General features: G+C 42.5%; 1 protein-coding gene across 1 annotated transcript in view; it reads right to left on the bottom strand.

Moving 5' to 3' along the window:
* PPP1R3A (protein phosphatase 1 regulatory subunit 3A) overlaps nt 1-24,687 on the bottom strand; it is an 82,055-nt gene extending 57,368 nt beyond the window's left edge. The window contains exon 1 of the mRNA XM_030216543.1: nt 23,856-24,687. Within this exon, the coding sequence (XP_030072403.1) occupies nt 23,856-24,637 (782 nt within the window). The 5' untranslated portion in view covers nt 24,638-24,687. The remainder of the gene's footprint in view (nt 1-23,855) is intronic.
* Nucleotides 24,688-25,895: the final 1,208 nt, after the last annotated feature.

Raw genomic sequence — 25,895 nt, 5'->3', positions numbered from 1 at the left:
TTTAATGTTGTGGTTCCCTAACCTGTCCTGATGGACCCCCCCCCCCCCCCATACACCCACACATACTCCACCAGTCAGAATATCTGCAATAAATATGCATGAGAAAGATGTGCATGCAATACCTCTATCTCATGTGTATTCATTACTGATATCCTGAAAACCGACTGATGGGGGCCCCCCAGGACAGGATAGGGAACCACTGGCTTAGTGCGGCAAAATATTTTCAAGATGATGTCTTCATAAGCCCCCATTAATGTATACACAGCTGATATATTGTACCAAAAAGATTATACGAGCACTTCATTTTGTTTGGATTTAGTATGAGAAGGGCATTCTTCTTTCTTGTCCTGACACATTTCCAGAACCTTTTCTGAAGAACAAAAAAATCAATTAAAAAAACCCACAATTGTTTCCTCCATGAAAACAAACTGTAGGAGTGAAAATTATCCTCCCAATTACCTCTAATTCTATAACATAATGCCTAAATTTACTCACTGATTGCACATGTAAAATTTATAGAAATTATAGCTAGGCCACGCTCCACCTCCTCTGATGCAACTTTCTGTTTTCATGGAGGCAGGTCACAGCATGAAGCTGCCTGTTTCAATCACTGTACTGCTACTGCCAGCAGTAATCGAGCAAGGATGGGCTATAGGGATGGGCACGGAAAGGGAGAGTTGCTGAACTGGGATAAACTATTACTACTACTACTTATCATTTCTGTAGAGCTACTAGATGTACGCAGCGCTGTATACTTGAACATGAAGAGACAGTCCCTGTTCAACAGAGCTTACAATCTAATTAGGACAAACAGGACAAATAAGAGATAAGGGAATTACTAAGGTGAAAATGATAAAATAAGGGTACTGAACTAGTGAATAAGGTGCTGCTGGATAAGGGGGGAAGGGAGAGGTACTGCTGAATCTGGAGTTGTATGAGAGGGAGAGGTGCTGCTGAATCTGGGGGGGGGGGTGAGAGGGAGCGGTGCTGCTAGATCTTGGGGGTGTGAGAGGGTGAAGTGCTACTGAACCTGGGGGGGGGAGAGGAGACGGAGAGGTGCTGTTGGATCTGAGGGGCTGTGAGAGAGAGAAGTGCTGCTGGACCTTGGGGGGATAAGAGGGGAAGTTGCAGCTGGATCTGGGAGAGGATGAGATGGAGAAGTGCTGCTGGACCTAGGGGGAGAGGGAGAGGTGCTGCTGGACCTGGGGGGAAAGGTACTACTGGATCTGGGGGGTGGGAGTGTGAGAGGCAGAGGTGCTGCTGGACCTGGTTATGGGAGAGAAAGGTACTGCTGGACCTGGGGGTTGAGAGGGAGAGACAGAAAGGGGCAGACTGGCTGACAGCAAGTGGGATGTGAGTGAGAGAGAGAAAGAGCAAGAGCAAGAGAGAGAGAGAGGCACAAGGGCAGGTGAGATATGTGAGTGTGACAGAGAGAAGGGGGACTGGTTTATGTATAGAAGGTGCCTTGGTTCATTGGGCCTTATTTATAAATACAAAACAAATGCAAAAAATACAAAAATGCTTCACAAAAGTAGGGCATTTTTTTTCTCCTGTTTTTAAAATTGGCCCCATCTAAGTCTCATTGTTAATTTTTACTCGGTTTGTAAGAATAACATACCACCTGTCAAGGGGCCAAATAGTTTATATGAGAGTGAAATATAACAGATCGTGCAAACTGTGTCTTGGCCTGTATGACAGTAGCAGTGACTTGCATTTGCTATGTGTGTTGCCTAGTTAGTTAACTGTTTAACAATAAAATGTCTGCTGGTCAAAGTTCAGGGTTACTCAGTTGAAATCTGTTTGACTCAAGGGGTACTTGGCTTGAAGAAGTTGGAAAACACTGGCTTAAATAATGGGTAACAAGTAAACCACCTGTACAGATATTTACATGACTGAGTTTGGGCATCCTGTTCTACAAAAAGAGACAAAAGGGTTTGAGTTTGGTCTTCACCATACAAATTAATGGAAACTCATCATGCCACCGTAAGGTTGCCAATTGGATCCAGGTTCACCCTACAGGTTTGTTTCAGGCCTAAGTTTTCCTCATTACATGCAGGGACCTATAGTCTTGCTGGAGGAGTAACCTAATGGTTAGTGCAGCAGACTGAGATTGTGAGGGTCCCACTACAGCTCCTTGTGACCCTGAGCTAGTCACTCAACCCTCCATTGCCCCAAAGTACAAAATAAAAACTTAGATTATAAGCCCATTAGGGACAGAGAAAGTACCTGCATATATAATGTGTACGGCACTGTGTACACCTAGTAGCACTATAGAATGATTACTAGTAGTAGTAAGTCTTAGGGAATACAATGAGGAAATCAGAACTACAATTCCCTACAAGCAATGGGATAAACCCAGGACTGGATCAATCCTATCAGGTTAATATGGATCCAGTTGACAACCCTATGTAACAATCAAAATAAATTTCAGAAGATCTCTAAAAAAAGGTAGTTGATAACTCATCTGTCTGGGCAGAGTTACCAAACCATTTATAAACACTGTCAGACAGAGAGTCTACAAATGAAAAAAAAGCTGACTTTAGCCAGGAGCTGTTTTCCTGCCAAGATCACATCAAAGCCAAACTGGAAAATCAATCAGAGTCACAAACCCAAGAATGACATCCTTCTCACCATGATAGATGTGAGGGTTCATGAATCAACCATCAGAAAAAACTGAATGGGAATGGTGTTCATGGGAGGGTAACTAGGAAAAAAAATGACTGCTCTCTAGAGAGAACATTGCTGCCCTCCTCAGGTTTGCCAAAGAGCATCTGGATTGCCTACATGACTTCTGGAATAATGTTCTCTAGCTAGGTCAGTGATAAATAGAACTTTTTGGCCACTGCCTTGCAAAGTAAATGTCATCCTGCCTGTCAAGCATGGAGATGGAGGCTCGTTGCTGCTTTACGACCTGGGTAGCTTGCTATCATTGATAGAAACATGAAATCTGCTTTATAATCAAGACGTTAACGAGGAGAATATCAGGAGGGGTCATGTGTCACCATGCTGCGGAGCAGACGCTGAAAAGCAGAGCTCCGTGCACACCTACCACTAAAAAAAATAGCAGGTCAATGACGAAGAAATAATACGGTTTTGAATACAAATATCTGGGAAGTGTTTACCCCGTAGAAGGAACAGGAGACTACATCATAAAAGCCAGAATGGTGACGAAATCGGTACGGAAGGACCGGGAGTAATCGAGGCCATCAGAAAACAAAATGGCCGACCAGCATGGCTCAATGTGGCTTACATAGTACCATAGTAGCATTCACCAGTTCCGGAATGAACAAATCCGGTGTTATTGTAGTAAAATAGGTTCATGTAAAGTAGGTATATTAGGGGAACATAGGAAGGAAGAGGGAAGTTGGGAGTGTTCATTACGATTATGAGTCAGATACTTTAGATGAGCTGGATCCCGAGATGTACCTTACTAATTTAGACTTGCCAAAGATCTCAGAGCAGCAATGTTTACTGCTCAATAGGGAGTGGAGGAGTGGCCTAGTGGTTAGAGTGGTGGACTTTGGTCCTGGGGAACTGGGTTCAATTCCCACTGCAGGCACAGGCAGCCCCTTGTGACTTTGGGCAAGTCACTTAACCCTCCATTGCCCCAGGTACAAATAAGTACCTAAGCCACCTTGAGTGGGAAAGTGCAGGGTACAAATTTAAAAAAAAAAAACTTGTAGACCCTGAAGAGATTCAAATGGAGATAGGAAGCAGCACATTAAACAAAGCAGCAGGGCCGGACAGATTCCAAGCAGAGTTTTATAAACTCCTGGAGGCAGATATAGCTAAGCCACTGTCAGACTTCTTTAATACATCTATAGAATCGGGCGAACTGCCATTATCTTTACGATTAGCAGATATAATGGTGTTCCTTAAACCAGAGAAAGATCCGACAAGACCAGAATCATACAGGCCTATCTCACTAATTAGTGACGAAGCTAAATTGCTTGCAGGGATCATGGCAAAACGTTTAGCAAGGGTGATACCTACTATCATTGCTACGCCCCAAGTGGGGTTCATCAAGGGTAGACAGGCTGTTAAGAATATTAGGATGATTTTAGCATCGTTAGAGTGGGTACGTAACATGAAACAAAATTCATTACTGATAAGTTTCGATGTTGAGAAAGCATTCAACAGGGTTAAGTGGGAGTTCCTTTTTGCAGCGTTGCGTACATATGGATTTGGGGGACTATTTGAAAAAGCAGTTTCCATGTTATATAAGGAGCCTACAGTGAGAGTATTGGTTAACGGTGTATCTAATCCGGGTCACTCGCTGCGGGTGTTATTGGACAGTTTTGAGGAATACGGGGCATTTTCGGGTTTTAAATTGAATACTCAAAAGTCAGAGGGTCTGGCCACCAACCCTACGGTGAGGAATCAATGAGAGGGGGAGTTCCCACTGAGGTGGGCTGTGGATGAATTCACCTCTCTGGGGGTCCTCTTAACAGCAGACCCTCGCAGATTATATAGAAGGAATGTAGATAAACTTTTGATGTATACGAGACAGCAGCTACTTCAGTGGAATCATCTACCCCTGTCTTTGAGTGGGAGAATTAGTGTATAAAGTATGATAATATTAATGAGATGGCTTTATGTCCTGCGTCAATTACCAATCTGCTTGCCGCATAGAGATCTCAGGCAGCTAAGAACGATGTTATCTCAGTTTTGTTGGAGTGGCAGGAAACCAAAACTTAAGTTAGAACAATTGTATGGAGGATGGAGAATGGGGGGATTAGGTTTACCCAATTTGTGATGGTATAACTGGGCATGTTTGCTCAGACATTTAGCGGACTGGATATTAGGTACAGAACAATTTACATCATGGAGCATAGAGCGAGACTTATTCCACCCTTATCACCCTCATCTCTTACTCCATGCCACCTATAGGCATACACCTAAGCCATGGCGTAAGCACATAATTCTACTATCTATGAGACGCACTTGGCAATATTTACTCTTGTTATTGAACAAGAACCATTTTTGTATGGATATGATACCTTTTATCGGATATTCTGATTTTAGACCAGGGCTATCACAGGGGAGATTTCTGGGATAAGAGTAGTACGTGTGGCGGACATGCTGCGGGAATCGGGGGAGATTAAATCGAGGGTGAACATTGAATCTATAGTGGGGAGTGAGAATATAAACTGGAATTCATATTTCCAAATATATACCTATGTTTCCCTTATTAAGCAATCCAATTGTGTTAGAGGGATATATCGACTATTAGAGCAGTTTTTCATGCCTTCAGGGAGCATGCAGATTACAGTTTCTGTTCTGTATAAAACTATAGAAATGGCATCCCACACAGGAGCTAAGCAGATATAGCGCAGAAGTGGGCAGGTGATCTGGGGGTGGAAATCTGGGATGGGGACATCCTTCAATACTTGAAAGGGATTTTTACTAACATTTATAGTGCGAGATGTAGGGAAATCCAATATAGAATCATTACCAGAGCATATTTTTCTCCCAAACAGGCATATGGAGGGGCATAATCGAACGGGGACGACCATCTCTAAGGGCGTCCATCTCTAAGGACGTTCCGCTGAAGGGGCGGGGAAACACGTATTATTGAAACAAGATGGACGTCCATCTTTTGTTTCGATAAAAGGGTCGGGGACACCCAAATCTCAACATTTAGGTTGACCTTAGAGATGGTCGTTCCCGGTTTTTGGCAATAATGGAAACTGAGGACGCCCATCTCAGAAACGACCAAATCCAAGGAATTTGGTTGTGGGAGGAGCCAGCAGTCGTAGTGCACTGGTCCATCTCACATGCCAGGACACCAACCGGGCACCCTAGGGGGCACTGCAGTGGACTTCACAAATTGCTCCCAGGTGCATAGCTCCCTTACCTTGGGTGCTGAGCCCCCAACCCCCCCCCCCAAAAAAAAAAAAACCCACTACCCACAACTGTACAACACTACCTTATCCCTTAGGGATGAAGGGGGCACCTACATGTGGGTACACTGAGTTTCGGGTGGGTTTTGGAGGGCTCACATTTACCACCACAAGTGTAACAGGTAGGGGGGGATGGGCCTGTGTCTGCCTGCCTGAAGTGCACTGCACCCACTAAAAACTGCTCCAGGAACCTGCATACTGCTGTGATGGAGCTGGGTATGACATTTGAGCTGGCATAGAGGCTGGAAAAAAATGTTTTTCAATATTTTTTTTAGGGTGGGAGGGGGTTGGTGACCACAGGGGGAGTAAGGGGAGGTCATCCCCGATTCCCTCCGGTGGTCATCTGGTCAGTTCGGGCACCTTTTCGAGGCTTGATCGTGAAAAAAAGGGACCAAGTAAAGTCGACCAAATGCTCGTGAGGGACGCCCTTCTTTTTTCCATTATCGGCCGAGGACGCCCATCTCTTAACCACGCCCCCATCCCGCCTTCAGTACACTGCCGACACACCCCCAGGAACTTTGGTCATCCCCACGACGGAAAGCAGTTGAGGATGGCCAAAATCGGCTTTCGACTATGCCGATTTGGGCGACCCTGAGAGAAGGATGCCCATCTCCCAATTTGTGTCAGAACATGGGCATCCTTCCCGTTCGAAAATAAACCTGATTATGCCAGATGTATAAAAGAGCCTAAATGCTACAAATGTGGCGATACAGAGGCGTCATTGCTGCATATGCTTTGGAAGTGCCCATATATAAGAGATTTCTGGAACAAGATACTAAATTACTGCGAAAACATCTATGAGTAGAGAACTTCACCTGACACCTAAGACTATCATTTTGGGAATGGTGGGGGGTGGGAACTCACTCCGGAAGGCAGAAAGTTCACTGATATAAAGCTATTATTATAGGGAAGCAGTGTATACTGCAATATTGGACACAGGAAATCTCACCTTCCTATTGGCATTGGAGAAACACGTTTCACTCTTTATTGGTGCTTGAAGCTCGCAATGCATGTCTTACAGTTAAGCGTAAGAAGAAATTTTGGGCAGTCTGGGAGCCCTATCTTCAATCTTTGCCGGAGCGGGCGTGTAGCCTGATTCTAAATTCTATTCCACTTTAAGAATAATTGAAGGGGAGGAATAAGATCCTTGCTCTGGGATGGAAGGGGGAGGAGGGGAGATATAGGATGGTTATGTATTTGGGGTAGGGAACCATAAGAGTACAGGTTCCCTCTGGTGTGAGTAATTGCTAGAGGTTAAGGTGGGTAGGGACTAAAGGGGGGATGGGGGGATGGAGGAGCTGAGAGGAGTAAGGAGTTTGGTCTTCAGGAAGAGGGGGTTGATGTTGAGAGTGGGAGGGATGGGACATTTGGGTGGGGAGGGGGGAGGGCAGGAAGGGGGAGAATTGTTGGGGATAGGGAGTATACGTATGGACAAGGATGGAAGATTTAGGAGTAATCACCATGGAGATATATAAGCTTAAGGGTTTGGTTTGAGATGTAACCAGTATAATATAATTTGAGTAGCTAATGTCCAATATAGAGCTTGATGTTATTAGATTATAAAGATAGTAATTTTTGGAGTGAAATTTGCTCAATTGGTTAGTTTAAAAGTGTGAATCAGCTAATGCTGAGGGGAATCAGCTTATAGCTCATCTTACAAATCTGGAACTTTGTTATGTTGCTTATTTGGGCACTGTTATTACTTTAAACTTATTGATACTATTGTGATATTGCACTGAATCTGGCTACCGAATACCAGTCGCAGCTGGTGGGTTATAATATGGATATAGCACAATCTTTGTTGTGACTGTCCATATGTAGAGACAATGTTTGCATGACATAAATTTTCAATAAAAAATTTTGAACAATAAAGAGGAGAATATCAGACCATCTGTCTGTGAGACGAAGCTGATATGACAGTGGGTCATATGCAAGACAATAATCCATAAGAACATGAGAATAGCCATATTGGGTCAGACCAGTGGTTCAATCCTAAACATTTAAGTAAATGTACTACAGAATGGCTGAAGAAGAAGAGATTTTGAAGTTTGAATTGGCTTAGTCAAAGTCCCAGCCTAAATTGTACTGAATTGTTGTGGCAAGACATGAAGCAATGTGTTTGCACAGAAGGCCATGAAATGTCACAGAGCTTAAATAGTTCTGTATGGAAGATTAGGCCAAAATTCCTCAAGGGCAATACGAGAGACTGATATATATAGTGATCCCTTAAGCAGGTCTCACTGAGTGAAAGGGAGAGATGCAGCATTCAGTCCTTGTGTCCCTCGAGATCCCAGGGAAAAGTAGGCAGGTTTCCTGAAAAAGTAGTAATCATTTTAAATTCCCTAAGAAGGAGAGAAGAAAGGAGAAAAGGAACTCCCTCAGAGCTGGCCAGCTAGAGTAAATGGGCTGTCGATTTTGTACTCTTTCCAAAAGTACAAAGACTAGGGAACACTTGAGGAAGTTACATGGAAATACTTTTAAAACAAATAGGAGGAAATAGTTTTTCACTCAATGAATAGTTAAGCTCTGGAACTCTTTGGAGGATGTGGTAACAGTGGTGGTTATCTGGGTTTAAAAAAGGTTTGGACAAATTCCTGGAGGAAATGTCCATAGTCTGCCATTGAAACAGACATGGGAAGCAACTGCTTGCCCTGGGATTTGTAGTATGGAGTGTTGCCACAATTTGGGTTTCTGCCAGGTACTTGTGACCTGGCTTAGCCACTGTTTGGAAAACAGGATACTGCGCTAGATGGACCATTGGGCTGACCCAGTATGGCTACTCTTATGTTCTTATGTTCATCTTGGGGCAACAAGGACCCCAAAATAGATGTTGGGCCAGGAATAAGGTACAGGTTGTCCATTCTTAGGGGAAAGAGGTCCCTGAAATTGGAGTTTGGTGAAATATCCTTTTTCTCTCTGTTATTTATTCAGTGGGGATTCTTTTTTTTTTTAATCAGAGTGTGGATCAGGATCCAATCATGTTTTGAGTAGAAATTGTGCTAAAATACAGATCATCTTAAAGTATTCACAAATGTTTTTCTTAGCATGATATCTATGGATAATTCCTATATTGGTGTAATGAAAAAAAGTCACAGTTTGCAAAGAAAGATAGGTTCGATTTACTCAGAATTTTGAGAAATGTATGGCCAAAATGATAGGATATGATTAATTTTACCCACCAAATTTATGTTTTAAAATGCAGTTCATTGTCTTTTCCATCTCATAAAAATGCATAAATTCCAATGTTTATTACTATTTTTACTACAATATACAGAATCCTTATCATTTTTGAATATGTGGAATTGCTCTCCTAACATCACCATCCTCTCTAGAATTAGAAAAAATAAACCATTGGAGAGTGTTTAGGAGATAATATAAGTTTAGACTGTAGGCAAGAAGCCAAATACACTTACTCATGTTTCTATCACCACACAGACTCATTCAAATAATACTGTCCTCAAATAGTATACTCACCTTCATGTCTGCATTCTCATTTTCAAATCACTTAGACTTACAAAGTTCCACAGGTTACTATGGGGCTCATTTTCCAAGGAGAAACCCACCCAAAAAAGTGTCATAAAGCACCAAATCGGTATTTTCAAAACCTGTTTTGCAGACATTTATGCATTTCATCTGCAATGTGTCCAAATCACAAGGGGGTGTGTCATGGGAGTTGCAGAGGCAGGATTAGGGTGGACCTAGGGCGTACCTAACACTTGGACATTTTACAGCCATAATGGAACAAAACAAAACCATCTAGGATGATCACTGGAGGGAATTAAGGATGACCCTCCTTCACACACACACTTACTCTCCCAGTGGTCACTGACCCCCTCCCACTCCTCCAAAAATGTGAATAAAAATAGTGCTCACCAGCCTCTATGACAGCCTCAGATGTTACAGCCAGGTCGGTTAGAGCAGCATGCAGGTCCCTGGAGTAGTGTAGTGGTGGGTGCAGTGCACTGTAGACAGGTGGACCCAGGTCCATACCTCCCCTACCTGTTACACTTGTGGTGAAAACTTTGAGCCCTCCAAATCTCATCAGAAACCCACTGTACCCACATATAGGTGCCCCCTTCACCCATAAAGGCTATTATAGTGGTGTATATTCGGGGGTAGTTGGTTCTGTGTGGGTTTTGGAGGGCTCAGCTGACAAGTTAAGGGAGCAACAGTGAGAGGTATAAGTACATAAGTACATACAGTAAGTACATAAGTAGTGCCATACTGGGAAAGACCAAAGGTCCATCTAGCCCAGCATCCTGTCACCGACAGTGGCCAATCCAGGTCAAGGGTACCTGGCACGCTCCCCAAACGTAAAAACATTCCAGACAAGTTATACCTAAAAATGCGGAATTTTTCCAAGTCCATTTAATAGCGGTCTATGGACTTGTCCTTTAGGAATCTATCTAACCCCTTTTTAAACTCCGTCAAGCTAACCGCCCGTACCACGTTCTCCGGCAACGAATTCCAGAGTCTAATTACACGTTGGGTGAAGAAAAATTTTCTCCGATTCGTTTTAAATTTACCACACTGTAGCTTCAACTCATGCCCTCTAGTCCTAGTATTTTTGGATAGCGTGAACAGTCGCTTCACATCCACCCGATCCATTCCACTCATTATTTTAAACACTTCTATCATATCTCCCCTCAGCCGTCTCTTCTCCAAGCTAAAAAGCCCTAGCCTTCTCAGCCTCTCTTCATAGGAAAGTCGTCCCATCCCCACTATCATTTTCGTCGCCCTTCGCTGTACCTTTTCCAATTCTACTATATCTTTTTTGAGATACGGAGACCAGTACTGAACACAATACTCCAGGTGCGGTCGCACCATGGAGCGATACAACGGCATTATAACATCCGCACACCTGGACTCCATACCCTTCCTAATAACACCCAACATTCTATTCGCTTTCCTAGCCGCAGCAGCACACTGAGCAGAAGGTTTCAGCGTATCATCGACGACGACACCCAGATCCCTTTCTTGATCCGTAACTCCTAACGCGGAACCTTGCAAGACGTAGCTATAATTCGGGTTCCTCTTACCCACATGCATCACTTTGCACTTATCAACATTGAACTTCATCTGCCACTTGCACGCCCAATCTCCCAGTCTCGCAAGGTCCTCCTGTAATCGTTCACATTCCTCCTGCGACTTGACGACCCTGAATAATTTTGTGTCATCGGCGAATTTAATTACCTCACTAGTTATTCCCATCTCTAGGTCATTTATAAATACATTAAAAAGCAACGGACCCAGCACAGACCCCTGCGGGACCCCACTAACTACCCTCCTCCACTGAGAATACTGGCCACGCAATCCTACTCTCTGCTTCCTATCTTTCAACCAGTTCTTAATCCATAATAATACCCTACCTCCGATTCCATGACTCTGCAATTTCTTCAGGAGTCTTTCGTGCGGCACTTTGTCAAACGCCTTCTGAAAATCCAGATATACAATATCAACCGGCTCCCCATTGTCCACATGTTTGCTTACCCCCTCAAAAAAATGCATTAGATTGGTGAGGCAAGACTTCCCTTCACTAAATCCGTGCTGACTTTGTCTCATCAGTCCATGTTTTTGTATATGCTCTGCAATTTTATTCTTAATAATAGCCTCCACCATCTTGCCCGGCACCGACGTCAGACTCACCGGTCTATAATTTCCCGGATCTCCTCTGGAACCCTTCTTAAAAATCGGAGTAACATTGGCTACCCTCCAGTCTTCCGGTACTACACTCGATTTTATACCTGGGAGCATTTATATGAAGTCCACAGCAGTGCCCCCTAGGGTTCCCCATTGCTCTCCCGGGATGTCTGATATATGTCTTTATAAAATTCTAGGGGCAAAGCAGCAGAAATTACTGCTAGACTGAAGCTGTGGACATTCATGCCTGCTTTGGAGCAGCCATAAATATTGGTATCTACAGCATACACACATGCATATATTTTATAAATGTTACTACAATATACTCTCCCCAATTTTTTTTATTTATAATGATCGGACCATCAAACAGTGGGCTCAGTAAAACTTTCTTTCAGTACCAAGCAAGCACCCAATTCCTCGTGGGTCCAATCAGTGTTTTAGATTTCTTATTATCCTCATGTCTTTTGCCTTAATATTTTCTTCATAACTTCTTATATAACTATTATCTTCAACTGAAAATAAGAGCACCTACCTTCCAATATGTAGGCAACCTCCCTCATAAATAAAAAAATATTGGGGTGAGTATATTGTAGTATTATTAATATAAGTGTCCCCAACTGATGTGATTGTATGATATCACTGGACTGCATGCAGTAAGTGATATATTTAATAAATAACATTTGTCAATCATGACTTTGCCCAACCTCCGCCACACAACACACCTATACATGGGTTGCATAAAAACACATGCTTTCTTGGCACCCTACATAATTCTATACAGTAACCCATGGATGATTTTATAAATGTCCTCGGGGGTAGTGCTATAAAGGCTGCCCAAATTTGGGTGCTAAAATGCAAGAAGCAGAGTGTGAGTTCAATAAAGGCATCTGGGTACCCAGATTCCATTATAAAATAGAGCATAAGTTGGCATTTGTGCACCAACATTTAAGGGCTATTACTTATGGAAAATAAAAAGCATGCTTAAATGTTAGCACATAAATGTTGCATTTGAGAATGTAACTTAAAGTATTCTATAAGTTATGCAGTAAGTGTAGGATCTGCTCATACCCTGCCCATGATCCACCCACATATACTCTGCTCTTGCAGTTTCATGCTATGGGGGTTGCATGCTAAGCTTGTACAATATTGTGTAATGCCCAACCAGCACTAATGTTACAATCACATGCACAAACGCTAATATTCTATTAATCCTAACACAGAAATGGTCCTTACATTTAGGCACTAGGATTTTAGAATGAGGGGCCTTTACATGTGAGAAATCCTTTATAAAATTGTATCTCAAGAGGGAGAATTTGGAGGATCTCTCTGAATTTACATGCACTCAGTTTTCCATTTATTACCTGGATGGGGCTATTAGAGTAAAAACTATCTGACAGAGCTTCTAAATCTTCTCAGCTGGGCCATTCCACTCTCAAGCAAGGTCTTGCTTTTGCCATCTGCAAAGTATGATGAGGAACAAGGAGGAGTGACACAGGGTGGGTAAGATCTATTCCTGGATAGTTTAAACCTAATTGGAATGCTGGAAGGTGTTCATGGAAAGGTGGTGAAGCAAATCATCTTATTAGCGACCTTTGTGTTTTCACAAGACACAGACCTTATCAAATGTTTTTGGACCATCAGTTATTAATCTACAGTCAAAAATTCTAGGTATGTCCTGATGTGTAAAGAACTACCAAAAAGTAGAGGACAAATTTTCTTGGAATGCACCAGGAGGTTATCTTCTTTGGCACTAAAGCGTAGACATGTTTTCCATGTAAATGTTACTAACTATGGATAATGGAGGCAATTCTACAACTGGGTGCCTCTATTTAGGTACCCTGAGGACATGCAGTAGGATTCTAGTCTATAATGTCACCTGTATGTCTAGGTAGCATTATATAAGACTAGCATGATCCTGTATTGATGCAGCTAGCATTTACGTACCCGCAGTTACATCAGCCATAGATCTAGTGTAAGTAAGGGTATGTAAATGCAGCAGGGATTTCTATATCTTACAGTATTCTATATGATACACATACCTCAGTCCTGCCCATGTGTATGTCCCCCTTGCATTTACACACTATGGACCAAATTCTGTATATGGCGCCAAAAAATCAGTACCAATAAAAATTAGTACTAAATGGTATTCTATAAATGGTGCTCAGAGTTGGGCGCTGGGATTTACACCAACTGAAACCTGGTGTAAATTCTCACGCTTAAGTTAGACACAGATCTCCTTTATTCAGTAACACTGCATGTAAATTCAAGGAAAGCCCCTGATCTACCCATGCTCCTCCCATGGCTGCTCCCCCTTCTCAGATCTGTGTGTAAAATTTACACATGAATCCGGGTGCTTAAAGATGCACAAGTAAATTTAAATAGATGTCAATTAGTACCGATAATTGATTATTAGCGCCCAATTATCAGTGCTAATTGGCTCATTTGCCAATTATATTGCATGCACAAATTGGGGCCATTCCCAAATTTGCTTGCACAATTTGAAGTGCTATATATAGAATTTGGATATGTGAAAGTAAGGTGTGCCCTAGAGAATAGTTCTTTGTTACCTGCTGGCACATACGGGAGTAAATGTACATTTATGCTCATAAATGCTATTATTTTTACACGTGCAAGAAGCGCATTCATGCAGGTCCCTAGATTAAGAATTGCCCTTCACATACATTATGGTTGGGTTTGTTTGATTAAATATTTATTTATTTATTTAGAGGGTAGGTATCAATCTGTACTTAACATGTGTTAAAGTGCTCTAATGCTGGTTGAAGTGCAATAGCACAGCAATATTTAGGTCATCTTCATTAGCTAGTAATAAAATGCAAAACATGCAAATACAAGTAAAGCAACTCATTACTATGTAAATATTGTAACCCAACTTGTAGCCTGTACTGGATGCACAACACAAGCTCCATTATATCCAGTAAAATAACCACATCTAAAACCTGGACATTTTATTGCCTGGGAGCATCGGGCTGCCAAACCACAGCCTGGTACTCCCAAGCTGAATATTAAAGGGGCTGACCCCCATCAGTAATAGTGGTGGCCAGAACGCCCCCTCCCAGGCTGAAAGCCCCTCTTGGTCTTCCCCCACAATCAAGGATCCTGTTTGTGATGCTCCAACCAGGCCTGCAACCTGAAAGGCCCACTAGTGGCCAAGCCTCCTGGAAGTTACCCCTCCCCTAATCTGAACCCCTACAAGGCAGTAATCCATTCCTCATGCCTCCCTCCCAAATACCCCCCCTTTCTGGGCATACCTTATTCAAAATCCCTGGTGTCTAATGGTACAGGCAGGAGTAATCCCTCCTGCCCTCGATGATGCCTTCACCCAAAATGGCACTAGGCACCCCTAGCTGTAATCTTGTAGCATTACCGCTAGGAGTCCTGTTTTTGTATATGGTCAGTAAATGAATGTGTGTTCCTATTGGCCTGCATATTTATATGTGTATATACAGATGCACACTTTTATAACAGCCATTTTCTACAATATAAAATGCATATGTTTTATGCATGATTGTTTAGGGTAACTTTCTCCTAGTAATTTATTTGTCTATGTACCATCTTTTTATTTCAAGTTTTTAATGTACGCATTTTTTTAATGCAATAAAAAATACAGATAAAATTGGAGGATGGCTTGCACAGCCACATATATAAGCATGAAACACCAAAGACATGATTTTAGAAGGGTTAGGCATGACACACGCAGATCTAAAATGGGAATGCTGTGGACATGGTTCGGGCAGGCCTTCAAAGTATAAGCAATGCCCACATACCTGGGAAAATGTCAGTCAGCATTTACACCTGCTATGAGTCATGCTCAACTGTCAGCTGATGTCTCATTTTGACCTGGGCTAGGAAGAGAGCTGGAGGGGGGGGGGGGGGGGGGGGAGGGAATTGTGCTTACCTCACTGGGCATAAAAACCATTTTAAAATGACTAAAGTTTGTGAGTATTGGAGCTTGGCTCCTTTGTTCTCCCTGTGGACATTCAGTTTTGCAAAATCTGCAACTTACATGCAAAGCCCCAAAGATGCTTCTAATTTAACATATTCTTTTGTAAAATGTCTTCTTTAGATGTATATGCCACCAAATACACATTTAATTCTGTGGCACTATACATATTTTATACAATAGTTTCCTTTCCCAGAGCACAAAGAGTGAAACTTAAAATCCATGTACCAAATTTTAAAACCTCACACATGCACACTCCCTTGTTCATGAAGAATATGTCAGAAAATTATGTCCCTGCCCATTCCCTCTGCTCTTCAGGGCTGGGTTTGTTGTCACTCTGTTCTATCAGTATTGCCCAACTATTTGAGACTTATGTATTTATTTATTGCTTGGTTGATTGGCATTTATTATGATAGAGCTCTATCAACAACAGGAGCAAGCCTCTGGGAAGCTCATTCGGTTGCACTCTGGCTAGAAAAAGATTACTTTTAGTTCTACAAAAAAAAAAAAGTTAAAATATATCGTTTCTAGCCGGTATTTGCTCTGGATTCTATATAGCACGACTTAAGATGCGCGCACAAATCCAGTCATATTCTGGATTTGACACACAACTTAATTAGTTAACAAGCCAATCAGTGCCGATAATTGTCACTTAATAAGTAATTATTGACACTAATCGGCATTAATTAGAATTTACGCAGAGAATTTTGCATATTCTATAACATGATGCACGTATTGGGTGCTAAGAATCTAGGCCTCATCTGCAGCAGTTACTGTTTATGTTGTATATTTTATCATGCTGGTGTGTTCAGTAGATATTGGGGGGAAGGGTGGTAAGGGGGTTTTGTTCTTGTATTTCTCTTCTTGTTCTGTGTTGGTATTTCATAATGGGTTCTTGGACTCAACACATTGACCTGGGGGGTGGGTGGGGTGTAGGGGGATTGGGAGGGAGTGTTAATAGCTAATATGTTTGATGACTGACTTTATTATTCTGTTTCTCCTACATATATATTGCTATTCGATTCCTTTGTATTGAGATAGTTGCTTGTGTTCATTTGATGAGTCATCAATAAAAAATGTTGAAACATAAATTCTAAGTCGCATAGTTGAAAAGGGGGTATGGCCATGGGCCTGAAATGGGTGGATTTGGACGCTTCTAAAATCTATGCACATTGTTGTAGAATACATCTGGTCTGCGCCTAATTTAGGCGTTAACATTTACACCAAGTTTTACTTGGCATGACTGCCCGCGACTAAATTTAGTCATGCGGATAAGGGTAGGCGTATTTCGTTTCAGCACTGATTTTTTAGGTGTGATATATAGAATCTAGTCCTTGATGATCCCTAAATTTTATTGGTGCACTTCACAGTATGAGGTCAGTGGCTGTCAAATTACTTCAGCTATAGTTTAATTATAATGAGACCTGCCTCATTATGCTTGGTATCTGATGTAAGATATGTCTTGTTTACCTATTAACACTGCTGCAATTTAATGTTTTTTGCTTCCTTACATTGTATAGTGAGCCCTCCAAAACCCATCAAAAACATATAGCAAAAAAAAAAAAGACATGTTTTGCTGTTTCAAAAATGGCTATATTTGCTATTCGGATTCTGGACATTTTGAGCAAAACATCCAAAGAAGGACTAAGTTGTCATATCGAAAATGTTCCTCCATGGCTCCTATGTACTAAGTATTGTCCCCATAGTCACAGTCTGGTCTATGACTTCAGTCCCATTATAATAGGGGTTCTCAATCCCATCCTCAGGAAACACCCAGCCAGTCAGTGTCACAAAATGCCTGGCCACCCACCTGCGGTTACCCAGCGGCCACTTAGAGGATCTATCCCCATCACAGCTCAGATCCGCCTGCATCTGCCACTTGTGCTGTACACTAGCACTCTCTCTCAATGACTGGGTTACACCCGCCTCTGGGCGAGCCTCCCGCTTTCCAATTATTCACGGTGATTTCTAGGTTACTGGAGCCACATTCCCAGTGGTCTCACAGTTCCCAGAAAACACTCAGAGACCCAAAACACAAACCACCAGGATTCTTTATCAGTCCAGACAAACAGGGCAAACAAACAATTATGTTTATTCTCTTTAATAATATTGAACAGTGGAACAAAATGGCAAACAATAACAGGTAACTGAAACACTTGCATACTTCCTAGAAAGTACCTGGGGTGATCAGGGCATATATCTGTGCACAGAGCTTCAACAAACAGATCTCTCTCTCTCTCTCTCTCTCTCTCTCTCTCTCTCTCTCTTTCTCCCAGGCTGAAACTGACGCAATAGCCAGTATTTGCTGGGTAATTTCAAACTCTAGGCCAATCAGAGCCTAGAACAGTCAAGTTTCAAATAAAAACTGGTTACTTTACTACAGGAACTTCCTATTATCTTTGTGCCAACTAAAAGAAACAGAAGTCAGTCCTTGGTAACAGCTTTAAGCATAATCATGCACCATCTGCTGGCCAAACAGGAAAAATACACTTATAAGACAGGACAATATTCAACATTTTACAGGCTTAAAACACACTGTTTCTTCGCAGTCTGGTTTTCAGGATACCCACAGTGAATATGCAAGAGATAAATCTGTATACACTAACTTCATTCTATGCAATTCTATCTCATGCACTTCATTGTGGGTGACCTGAAAACCTCACTGGCTAGGTATGTCCTGAGGACTGGGTTGAGAAACCCTGCACTATAATAATCTAATATAATAAAAGGCACCCTCAACGTTCTGAGGACAACGTTCTGAAGTCACTCAGACTCCGAGTCCCAGAACGGTTCGTAAGTTCATGGTGGTGAAGCCACTGAACGACTTGCTGCCCCGCCCTCGCGTCAAACATCATGACGTCGAGGGCGGAAAACCAACAGAAAAATGAAAGCAGGGACCGCATCAAGGAAGGGGGAGGAGTAGGGAAACACGCGGAGCGTGTTTCCCTACTCCTCCCCCTGCCAAGGAAACGCTGGCTACCAACCGTGCCGCGCGCCTCAGGTAGCCCCGCCCCGACCGCCCGAGCACCACTCTCCCTCCCTCCCAAGTTCAGCAACGCGCGACGGCGACGTGGTGGGGCGCTCCGCCCCAGATGTCAGCGGGTGGGGGTGCTCCGAGTCCTCTCCCAGCAACGCGCGACGGCGACGTGGTGGGGGCGCTCCGCCCCAGATGTCAGCGGGTGGGGGGTGCTGCGAGTCCGCTCCCGGCGCTGTCCTGCCTTTAAAACCCAATTTGAAGCGCTGGAATAACAGGCAGCAGCGCCTCGCGTCTGCCCTTCTACTAAAAATCTCTTCGACGACGTCATTGGGCCTTCCCACATTGAGTCCCACCCTCCTCTCAGGTAACTTCCAATTACCGCGAGGGCGGGTGGGACTCAATGTGGGAAGGCCCAATGACGTCGTGGAAGAGATTTTTAGTAGAAGGGCAGACGCGAGGCGCTGCTGCCTGTTACTCTAGTGCTTCAAATTGTTTTTTTTTTAAAGGCAGTGAGGGTGGTGGGCCTGGGCGGCAGGAGAATGGAGCTGGTAGGTGGGGAGGGACTCAGATGGGAGAAGGGTGTGGGGCTCTCAGGTGGGGGGGAGGGGGTTCTCAAATGGGAAGGAGACTGAGGTGGGAGGGGTTCATGGATGGGAGAAGCAGAAGGGGGTGGGGAGGGGGTTCTTGGATAGTTGAAGGGGACGGGTGGGGAGGGGACTGGGGTTCTCGGATGGGAGAGACTGGGGAGGGGGTTCTCGGATGGGAGAAGGGGACGGATGGGGAGAGGACTGGGATTCTTGAATGGGAGAAGGGGACTGAGGTGGGGAGGGGGTTCTTGGATACTTGAAGAGGACGAGTGGGGAGGGGACTGGGGTTTTTGGATGGGAGAGACTGGGGAGGGGGTTCTTGAATGGGAGAAGGAGACTGAGGTGGGGAGGGGGTTCAAGGATGGGGGAGGGGGTTCTTGGATGCTTGAAGGGGACGGGTGGGAAGGGCACTGGGGTTTTTGGATGGGAGAGACTGGGGAGGGGGTTCTCGGATTGGAGAAGGGGACGGGTGGGGAGGGGACTGGGGTTTTTGGATGGGAGAGACTGGGGAGGGGGTTCTTGAATGAGAGAAGGGGACTGAGGTGGGGAGGGGGTTCAAGGATGGGAGCGCTTAATGAAACCCCATACACACACACTCACTCTCTCATCTGGCAGCGCTTCCTGTACCCCCTGCCCCCCCCCTACACACACACACTCCCTCACTCTGTCATCTGCCATTGCTTCCTGAACCCCCCCCCCCCCCACACACACACACACACATACTCACTTACTTTCATCTGGCAGCGCATCCAGAATCCCCCACACCCCTCTTCTTCCAAGCTGAACCCCTCCAACACATCCCCCCCACCCCACACACACACTCTCTCTCTCTCTTCCTCTCCTCCAGCACACCAATTGCTTAGGTGCAGTGGCAGCAATCTCAGACACCAGAGAAAGAGGGGGGCCTGACACCATAGAGAGAGAGGGAGGGAGGGAGGTATCTCTGTCACACACACACACACTCGGGCTCATTTTCAAAGCACTTAGCCTCCCAAAGTTCCATAGAAACCTATGGAACTTAGCCTCCCAAAGTGCTTTGAAAATATGCCTCACTCTCTCCCTCACAGACAATGTGTTTCTGTCTCTCACTCTCATACACTCTATGTCTCACATTGTATCATATTCACTCTCTATGTGTCACACAGTCACTTACATACTCGCTTGGTCTCATACACTCAGTCTCACAGACAATCTGTGCCTCACACACACTCTCATTCACGCACACACTGTATCTGTGTGAAACACACTCTCTCTCTCTCTATCACACTGTGTCTCCCATACGCAATTGCACACACTCTCATTCTCACACACACACTCTCTCACAGACACGCTCACACCCAGACTCACTCTCTCTCTCACACACACACACTCACACTTTCACTCTCTCTATCACACACAGTCACTCTCACATACACTCTCCAAAACATACACATTATGAGGAAAACCTTGCTAGCGCCCGTTTCATATGTGTCAGAAACGGGCCTTTTTTACTAGTAACATATAAAATGCTCTTCATGCTAACTCTCCAGTCTAAGATGATCCATATTAGAGCACAACAGCCACGTTGCTCCTCTGGGCAAATTGAAGATTCCATACCAGTGTCTCCCATTCTACTATAGTCCAAAAAGAACTACTCCAAGAGGTCATAGTCACAAAACTCCTCTAGCAACTCAAAAGTATATATGTAGAAATTTTATTTATGTTTATACTTGGTCATTTTACTATTGTTATGCTGTTAACAAAATTGTAAGTTTTATGTTAAACTGTACCTGCTGTACACCATCTTGGGTAAATCTCTTCATAAAGGTAGTTAATAAATCCCAATAAATAAATAAATGACTAAAAAGTTCAAAACTAGTGCCTAGATATACATCTCTTAGTTGCAGACCAAGGTTTACTGACTCCAAAAGCCTTGAGTTAACAATGAAAAGTGTACGCTATATTCAAATAAAAAATAAATGCCAATATTCAAAGCCACTTATCCGGTTAGCAGGTGCTGCTAACCAAATAATTGGCAGCAAGAGGGTTATTCAGCAGCACTAACTGGATAGTGCCACTGAATCTCCCCTCTGACCTACCTTGGCACTATCTTTACAGTGCTGAGATGGTCTGTAGGAGGAGCTTGGGTGAAGCCAAAGTTTGTCCAGTTAGCAGTAGATAAAGTTAGGACTGCAGAAAGGCAGTCCAAACTTTGTCCACTTCATTATCCTAAATATGACTGCTAACCAGATAACACTTCTGGTTTGGCACTGAACCAGATGGCTTATATCTAAGTACTGGCTCCAGGTGGAGGAGTGGCCTAATGATTAGAGCACAGTCTTGACATCCAGAGGTGACCAGTTCAAATCCCACTGCTGCTCCTCAAGATCTCAGGCAAGTCACTTAACCCTCCATTGCCTCAGGTACAAACTCAGACTGTGAGCCCTCCAAGGACAGGGAAATACTCAGTGTACCTGAATGTAACTCACCTTGAGCTATTACTGAAAAGGTGTGAGCAAATCTAAATAAATATCCAGTTTCAGTTTAACCTCAGCAGTAGGCAGTTTTAAAAATGCAGACTGCCCTATAGCAAATTAAAGATGGCAGCCAGTGATTGTCCAATAAATACAATATTAATAAAGCTTTACTTCAGGAATTAGAGAAAAACATAGCAATCCAATGCATTTCATGTACAGTGTTTCCTCAGGGAATCAAATAACCATACCTTAAATACTACAATCAATTGTTTCAAGTTTGCAACAACTGAATAAAACTCTATGGGCCCTGTTTAGTAAGCAGCTATGGGTGCATTAGCTTTTTTAGCGCGCACTAATGATTAGCACACGCTAAACGCTAAGCCACCCATAGGAATATATGGGTAATTCTATTGTTGAGCGCATGCTAAAAATGCTAGTGTGGCTTAGTAAACAGGGCCCTTATAAATCATAAACATGCCAATCAATTCTATCACCAATCTACAATAGTTGTATATACCATTTATTACTGCCTTCACACAGAAGCATAACTTGTTATCCTAAGCGTGTGTTTCCAAAATACATTTACCCATAGTTCCATGGGTTTTCAGGCTACTGATCTGGTAAGTGGATTATCTCCCAAGTCAACCCAAGTATCTTTTTTTTGGAGCATGAAAAGGAAAGCAGTAAGAATATACTTCAGTTCCCCTTCCTTTTATTACATTTATGAACCACTTTTCCAAATCTCAAAGTGGTATACAACAAAGGTAGGCAGAAGACAGTCTACAGAATATGCCACTCAGGAGTTCTGCAGAATTAAGGCCCGAACATCTTTCTTGAATGATACTATAAATACAGGTCACAACATTTGGCTTTCAAATATTTTAGAAAAAAAAGAGTGCATACATGTTTTATGTTTGAGTAATGGCTGCCCTACATAAATTTACTAAGATGATAAATATTATGAGCCCAAATCACTAAGGTTCATCTCCTATTGTGTCTTCAGGGAAATACTTTGATGAATCTAAACCACTGGTTAGTATTTATGTCTAAATGAAATGCAGTTTTGTTCTGCAATATCTAAATTATATTTTATTTATCCTACTCAGATAGGGTTTCTACTATATATGATAGCTGGAGTGAGACTATTTATATGTGTTTATGGAAATGCCCAAGTCTTCACTTTTCTCAGTATCCTCATTCATTTCACAGGTCTACATTTCTAGCAGCTTTTTCTAATCTTGTAGAGCTTGATTATTGCAAATCTACTAGGGAAGTGGTTCTCAACCCAGTCCTTGGGGCACACAAAGCCTGTTGGGTTTTCAAAATATCCACAATGCCTATGCATGATAGATTTTTATACAAAGGAGGCAGTGCAAGCAAATCTATCATATGCACAGGCATTGTGGGTATCCTGAAACCTGACTGGCTGGGTTAAGAACCATTGTATTAGGGACTGCTTTCTGCCTCTGAGAGCAGGTGTTCTAGCTCCCTACCTTAAGTCATACAAAAATAACTGTTGCTAAACTAACTCCTAGATTTAAGCATTCACCAACATGAAAACAGGGTTATTACATCTCAAGTTCCTAAGACAGCTGATATCCATTCTAGTAAAACTCTCCCTTCTAAGCTTCCAGTGTTGCTTCTAATCAACTTGCATGAAGCCCCATTGAAGCAACATATGATTAATCTTTACTCTATCCCATCACTTTTTGTCAATATGTAATTCCAGCTTGCCCAGGGAGCAAAATCATTTATTTTGACATTCAACTTGATTTTCCTAAATTCTGCTAGATGACTTTCCCGGTTATGATTTACATACCGGTATCTTTAGTAACACTCAGTTAAAGAAATGTCACACTACTCCCTGGTGCACACAAGATCCCAAACAGAAAAGGGGAAAAAGCATTGCCCCAGCTGTTACAAATCGGGAGCTGAGTGACATGAGCAAACTTTAACCTGCTCTCAACAAGCCCAAAGTTTGTTAGATCTTCAGTACTGTTTTTAAAATTAGAAAAATGGATATGTTAAATAAAAATACATAGTTAATTCTAAAAAAAAAAAAGTTCTGTCAAAACTGCATAATTTTAAGAGCTTTAAAAAATGAACAATTAATTCATATTTCTCTTCAAACTTATATTCAAATGTAAAATACTGAACTATAGCAGTTACTATAGTTAACTACATTTTTGCATATAGTATACAAAGGATATAGATTAAATGGAACAGAATCCTAAACTATTCACTATTTACCTGTCCCATATTAAGATCAAACCTAAAATAAATGCCGCATGGAATGCAAACATTATACAATACAAATAACATGAATCTCACCTTTGAGATGTCTTTAGGCAGCTTTTCTTGAGTCTGTCTGTCAAATCTTCAGTTGGTTTATCAGTTTCCTGCCAGTTTTCTTTCTGACAGACTAGTGCATAATTTTCTTCATTGTTGTTTGCCCAAAATATGCCAACTGAGGTCTCATAACGTATACAGAACTCAATTTTTGTCCCTTCTTTTTGATAAGGAGGCACCAATGAAATCTTAAAGAAGAACTGATCTGTTTCGCCATCATAACATTCAGGCATATACTCTGCCATGATATCATAATAAGTCTGCCAGGCATCTTGTGACATTCGAACATACACTGACTTTTCATATGCTACATTAAGAACTCGAATAATACCTTTCATAGTTGTTAACCCAGGCAAAAAGTGCACTGACTCTAGCAATACTTTCTGTTTGTACAGTTTCTGCATAATATCATTTTCAGTAGGCAATACAAATAGTGGGGCTAAAAAAAATTCATTTGTGGGTATATTTTCATCTTCCATGTTGTCGCTTTGAGATGTAGTTGGTACTTCCCAGCTATCAAACTCTTTCACAGACACAAGCTTGAAACCAAATGCATCAGCAAATGAAACTTTTCTTGCAATCGTAGAGGGGACTTCAATTTCAGCATCTTCTGAAGAAGCAGAACTTCTTCTCCGTGGAAGAGGAGAGAAACATGGCTTAATGGTGACCTTGACATCCTCTTCTTCTCCACCAGAATCATTTAAAGTAGGAACTTCTAATAAGTTGTCCTTACTAACACAATTAGGTTCTTCAAAAGACTCCATTGGGCTCTCCGATATAAACCGAAGGGGATCTGCACAACTAGTGGCAGTTGACATTTGAGCCCCAGTGATTTAAGACAAGGATTAGTGTTACAGTTGACATTGCAGGAGCAGAGAGTCAGCTCTATAAATATATGCAACTGCAGGTCAGCTGTGCTGGCCTTCTCTCCAAAGGCCACAAAGCTGCTAGCATAAATATTACTCTTTAAATTAGGAACGTTGAATGCTGTTACCCCAACTGGAAAAGAAAATTAAAATAACTCTTAAAAGTTTGATTTATTTAGACTTAGGATATGCAAGCATATTATTTATTTATTAGGATTTATTTACCGCCTTTTTGAAGGAATTCACTCAAGGCAGTGTACAATAAGATATGCAACACACACTGGGATATATTTTCAATAATGCACCTAACTGCATGGTTATGCAATACTGGAAAACCTGCACAGAACAAGCTGATTTTCAGACACAAGGTATATGAATGCATTGAGTTTGAAAATGGTTTGTTCTGCAGGCAAATGAACCCCATTCAACCAGGTGGCCATGGACTTCATGGGACCACTGGAACGAACAACTCTTGGCAACAAGTACATTTTAGTCATTTTGGATTATGCCATGCACTACCCAGAGACCATCACTCTGCGTAATATGAAGATTTCCACTGTGGCCAATGCTCTATGGGAGGTACCCCAGTGTTCAACAGGATTCTCTCTATTTGAACTGTTGTATGGCCAGAGACCTAAAGGAATCCTGGACGTAGTTCAGGAAGTCTGGGAGGAGGAGCTTAGCCCAGGGAAGAGTTTGGCTGAATACATGCTCATCATGCAGGAAAGTTTGAAAAAAGCAAGTGACAATGCCAGAGAATGTGGTAAAAGCAGTTAGTTTAGCAGGGTTTAAAAATGTTTGGCTAACTTCCTAAAAGAAAAGTCCATAAGCCATTATTAAGATGGACTTGGAAAAATCCACTGCATATTCTAGGATAAGCAGCCTAAAATCTGTTTAACTGTTCTGTGATCTTGGCAGGTACTTGTGACCTGGATTAGCCACTGTTGAAAACAGGATACTGGGCTTGATGGACCTTCGGTCTGTCCCAGTATGGCAATGCTTATGTTCTTATGTTCTTTTGAGACAGTCAAGCTGTGCTTAGAGAAGGCTCAGGTGGGGCAAGCACAAGCTTATAACCAGAAGGCCGTGCAAAGAACCTTCCAACCGGGGAGCAGAGCCTTCCTTCTGGTCTCATCAGAAAGAAAACTGTTATGCA

This window comes from Microcaecilia unicolor, chromosome 10 (assembly GCF_901765095.1).
Source record: "Microcaecilia unicolor chromosome 10, aMicUni1.1, whole genome shotgun sequence".
Lineage (NCBI taxonomy): Eukaryota > Metazoa > Chordata > Amphibia > Gymnophiona > Siphonopidae > Microcaecilia > Microcaecilia unicolor.
Note: the sequence above shows the minus strand (reverse complement) of the source record. Positions and strands in the feature narration are given on the sequence as shown.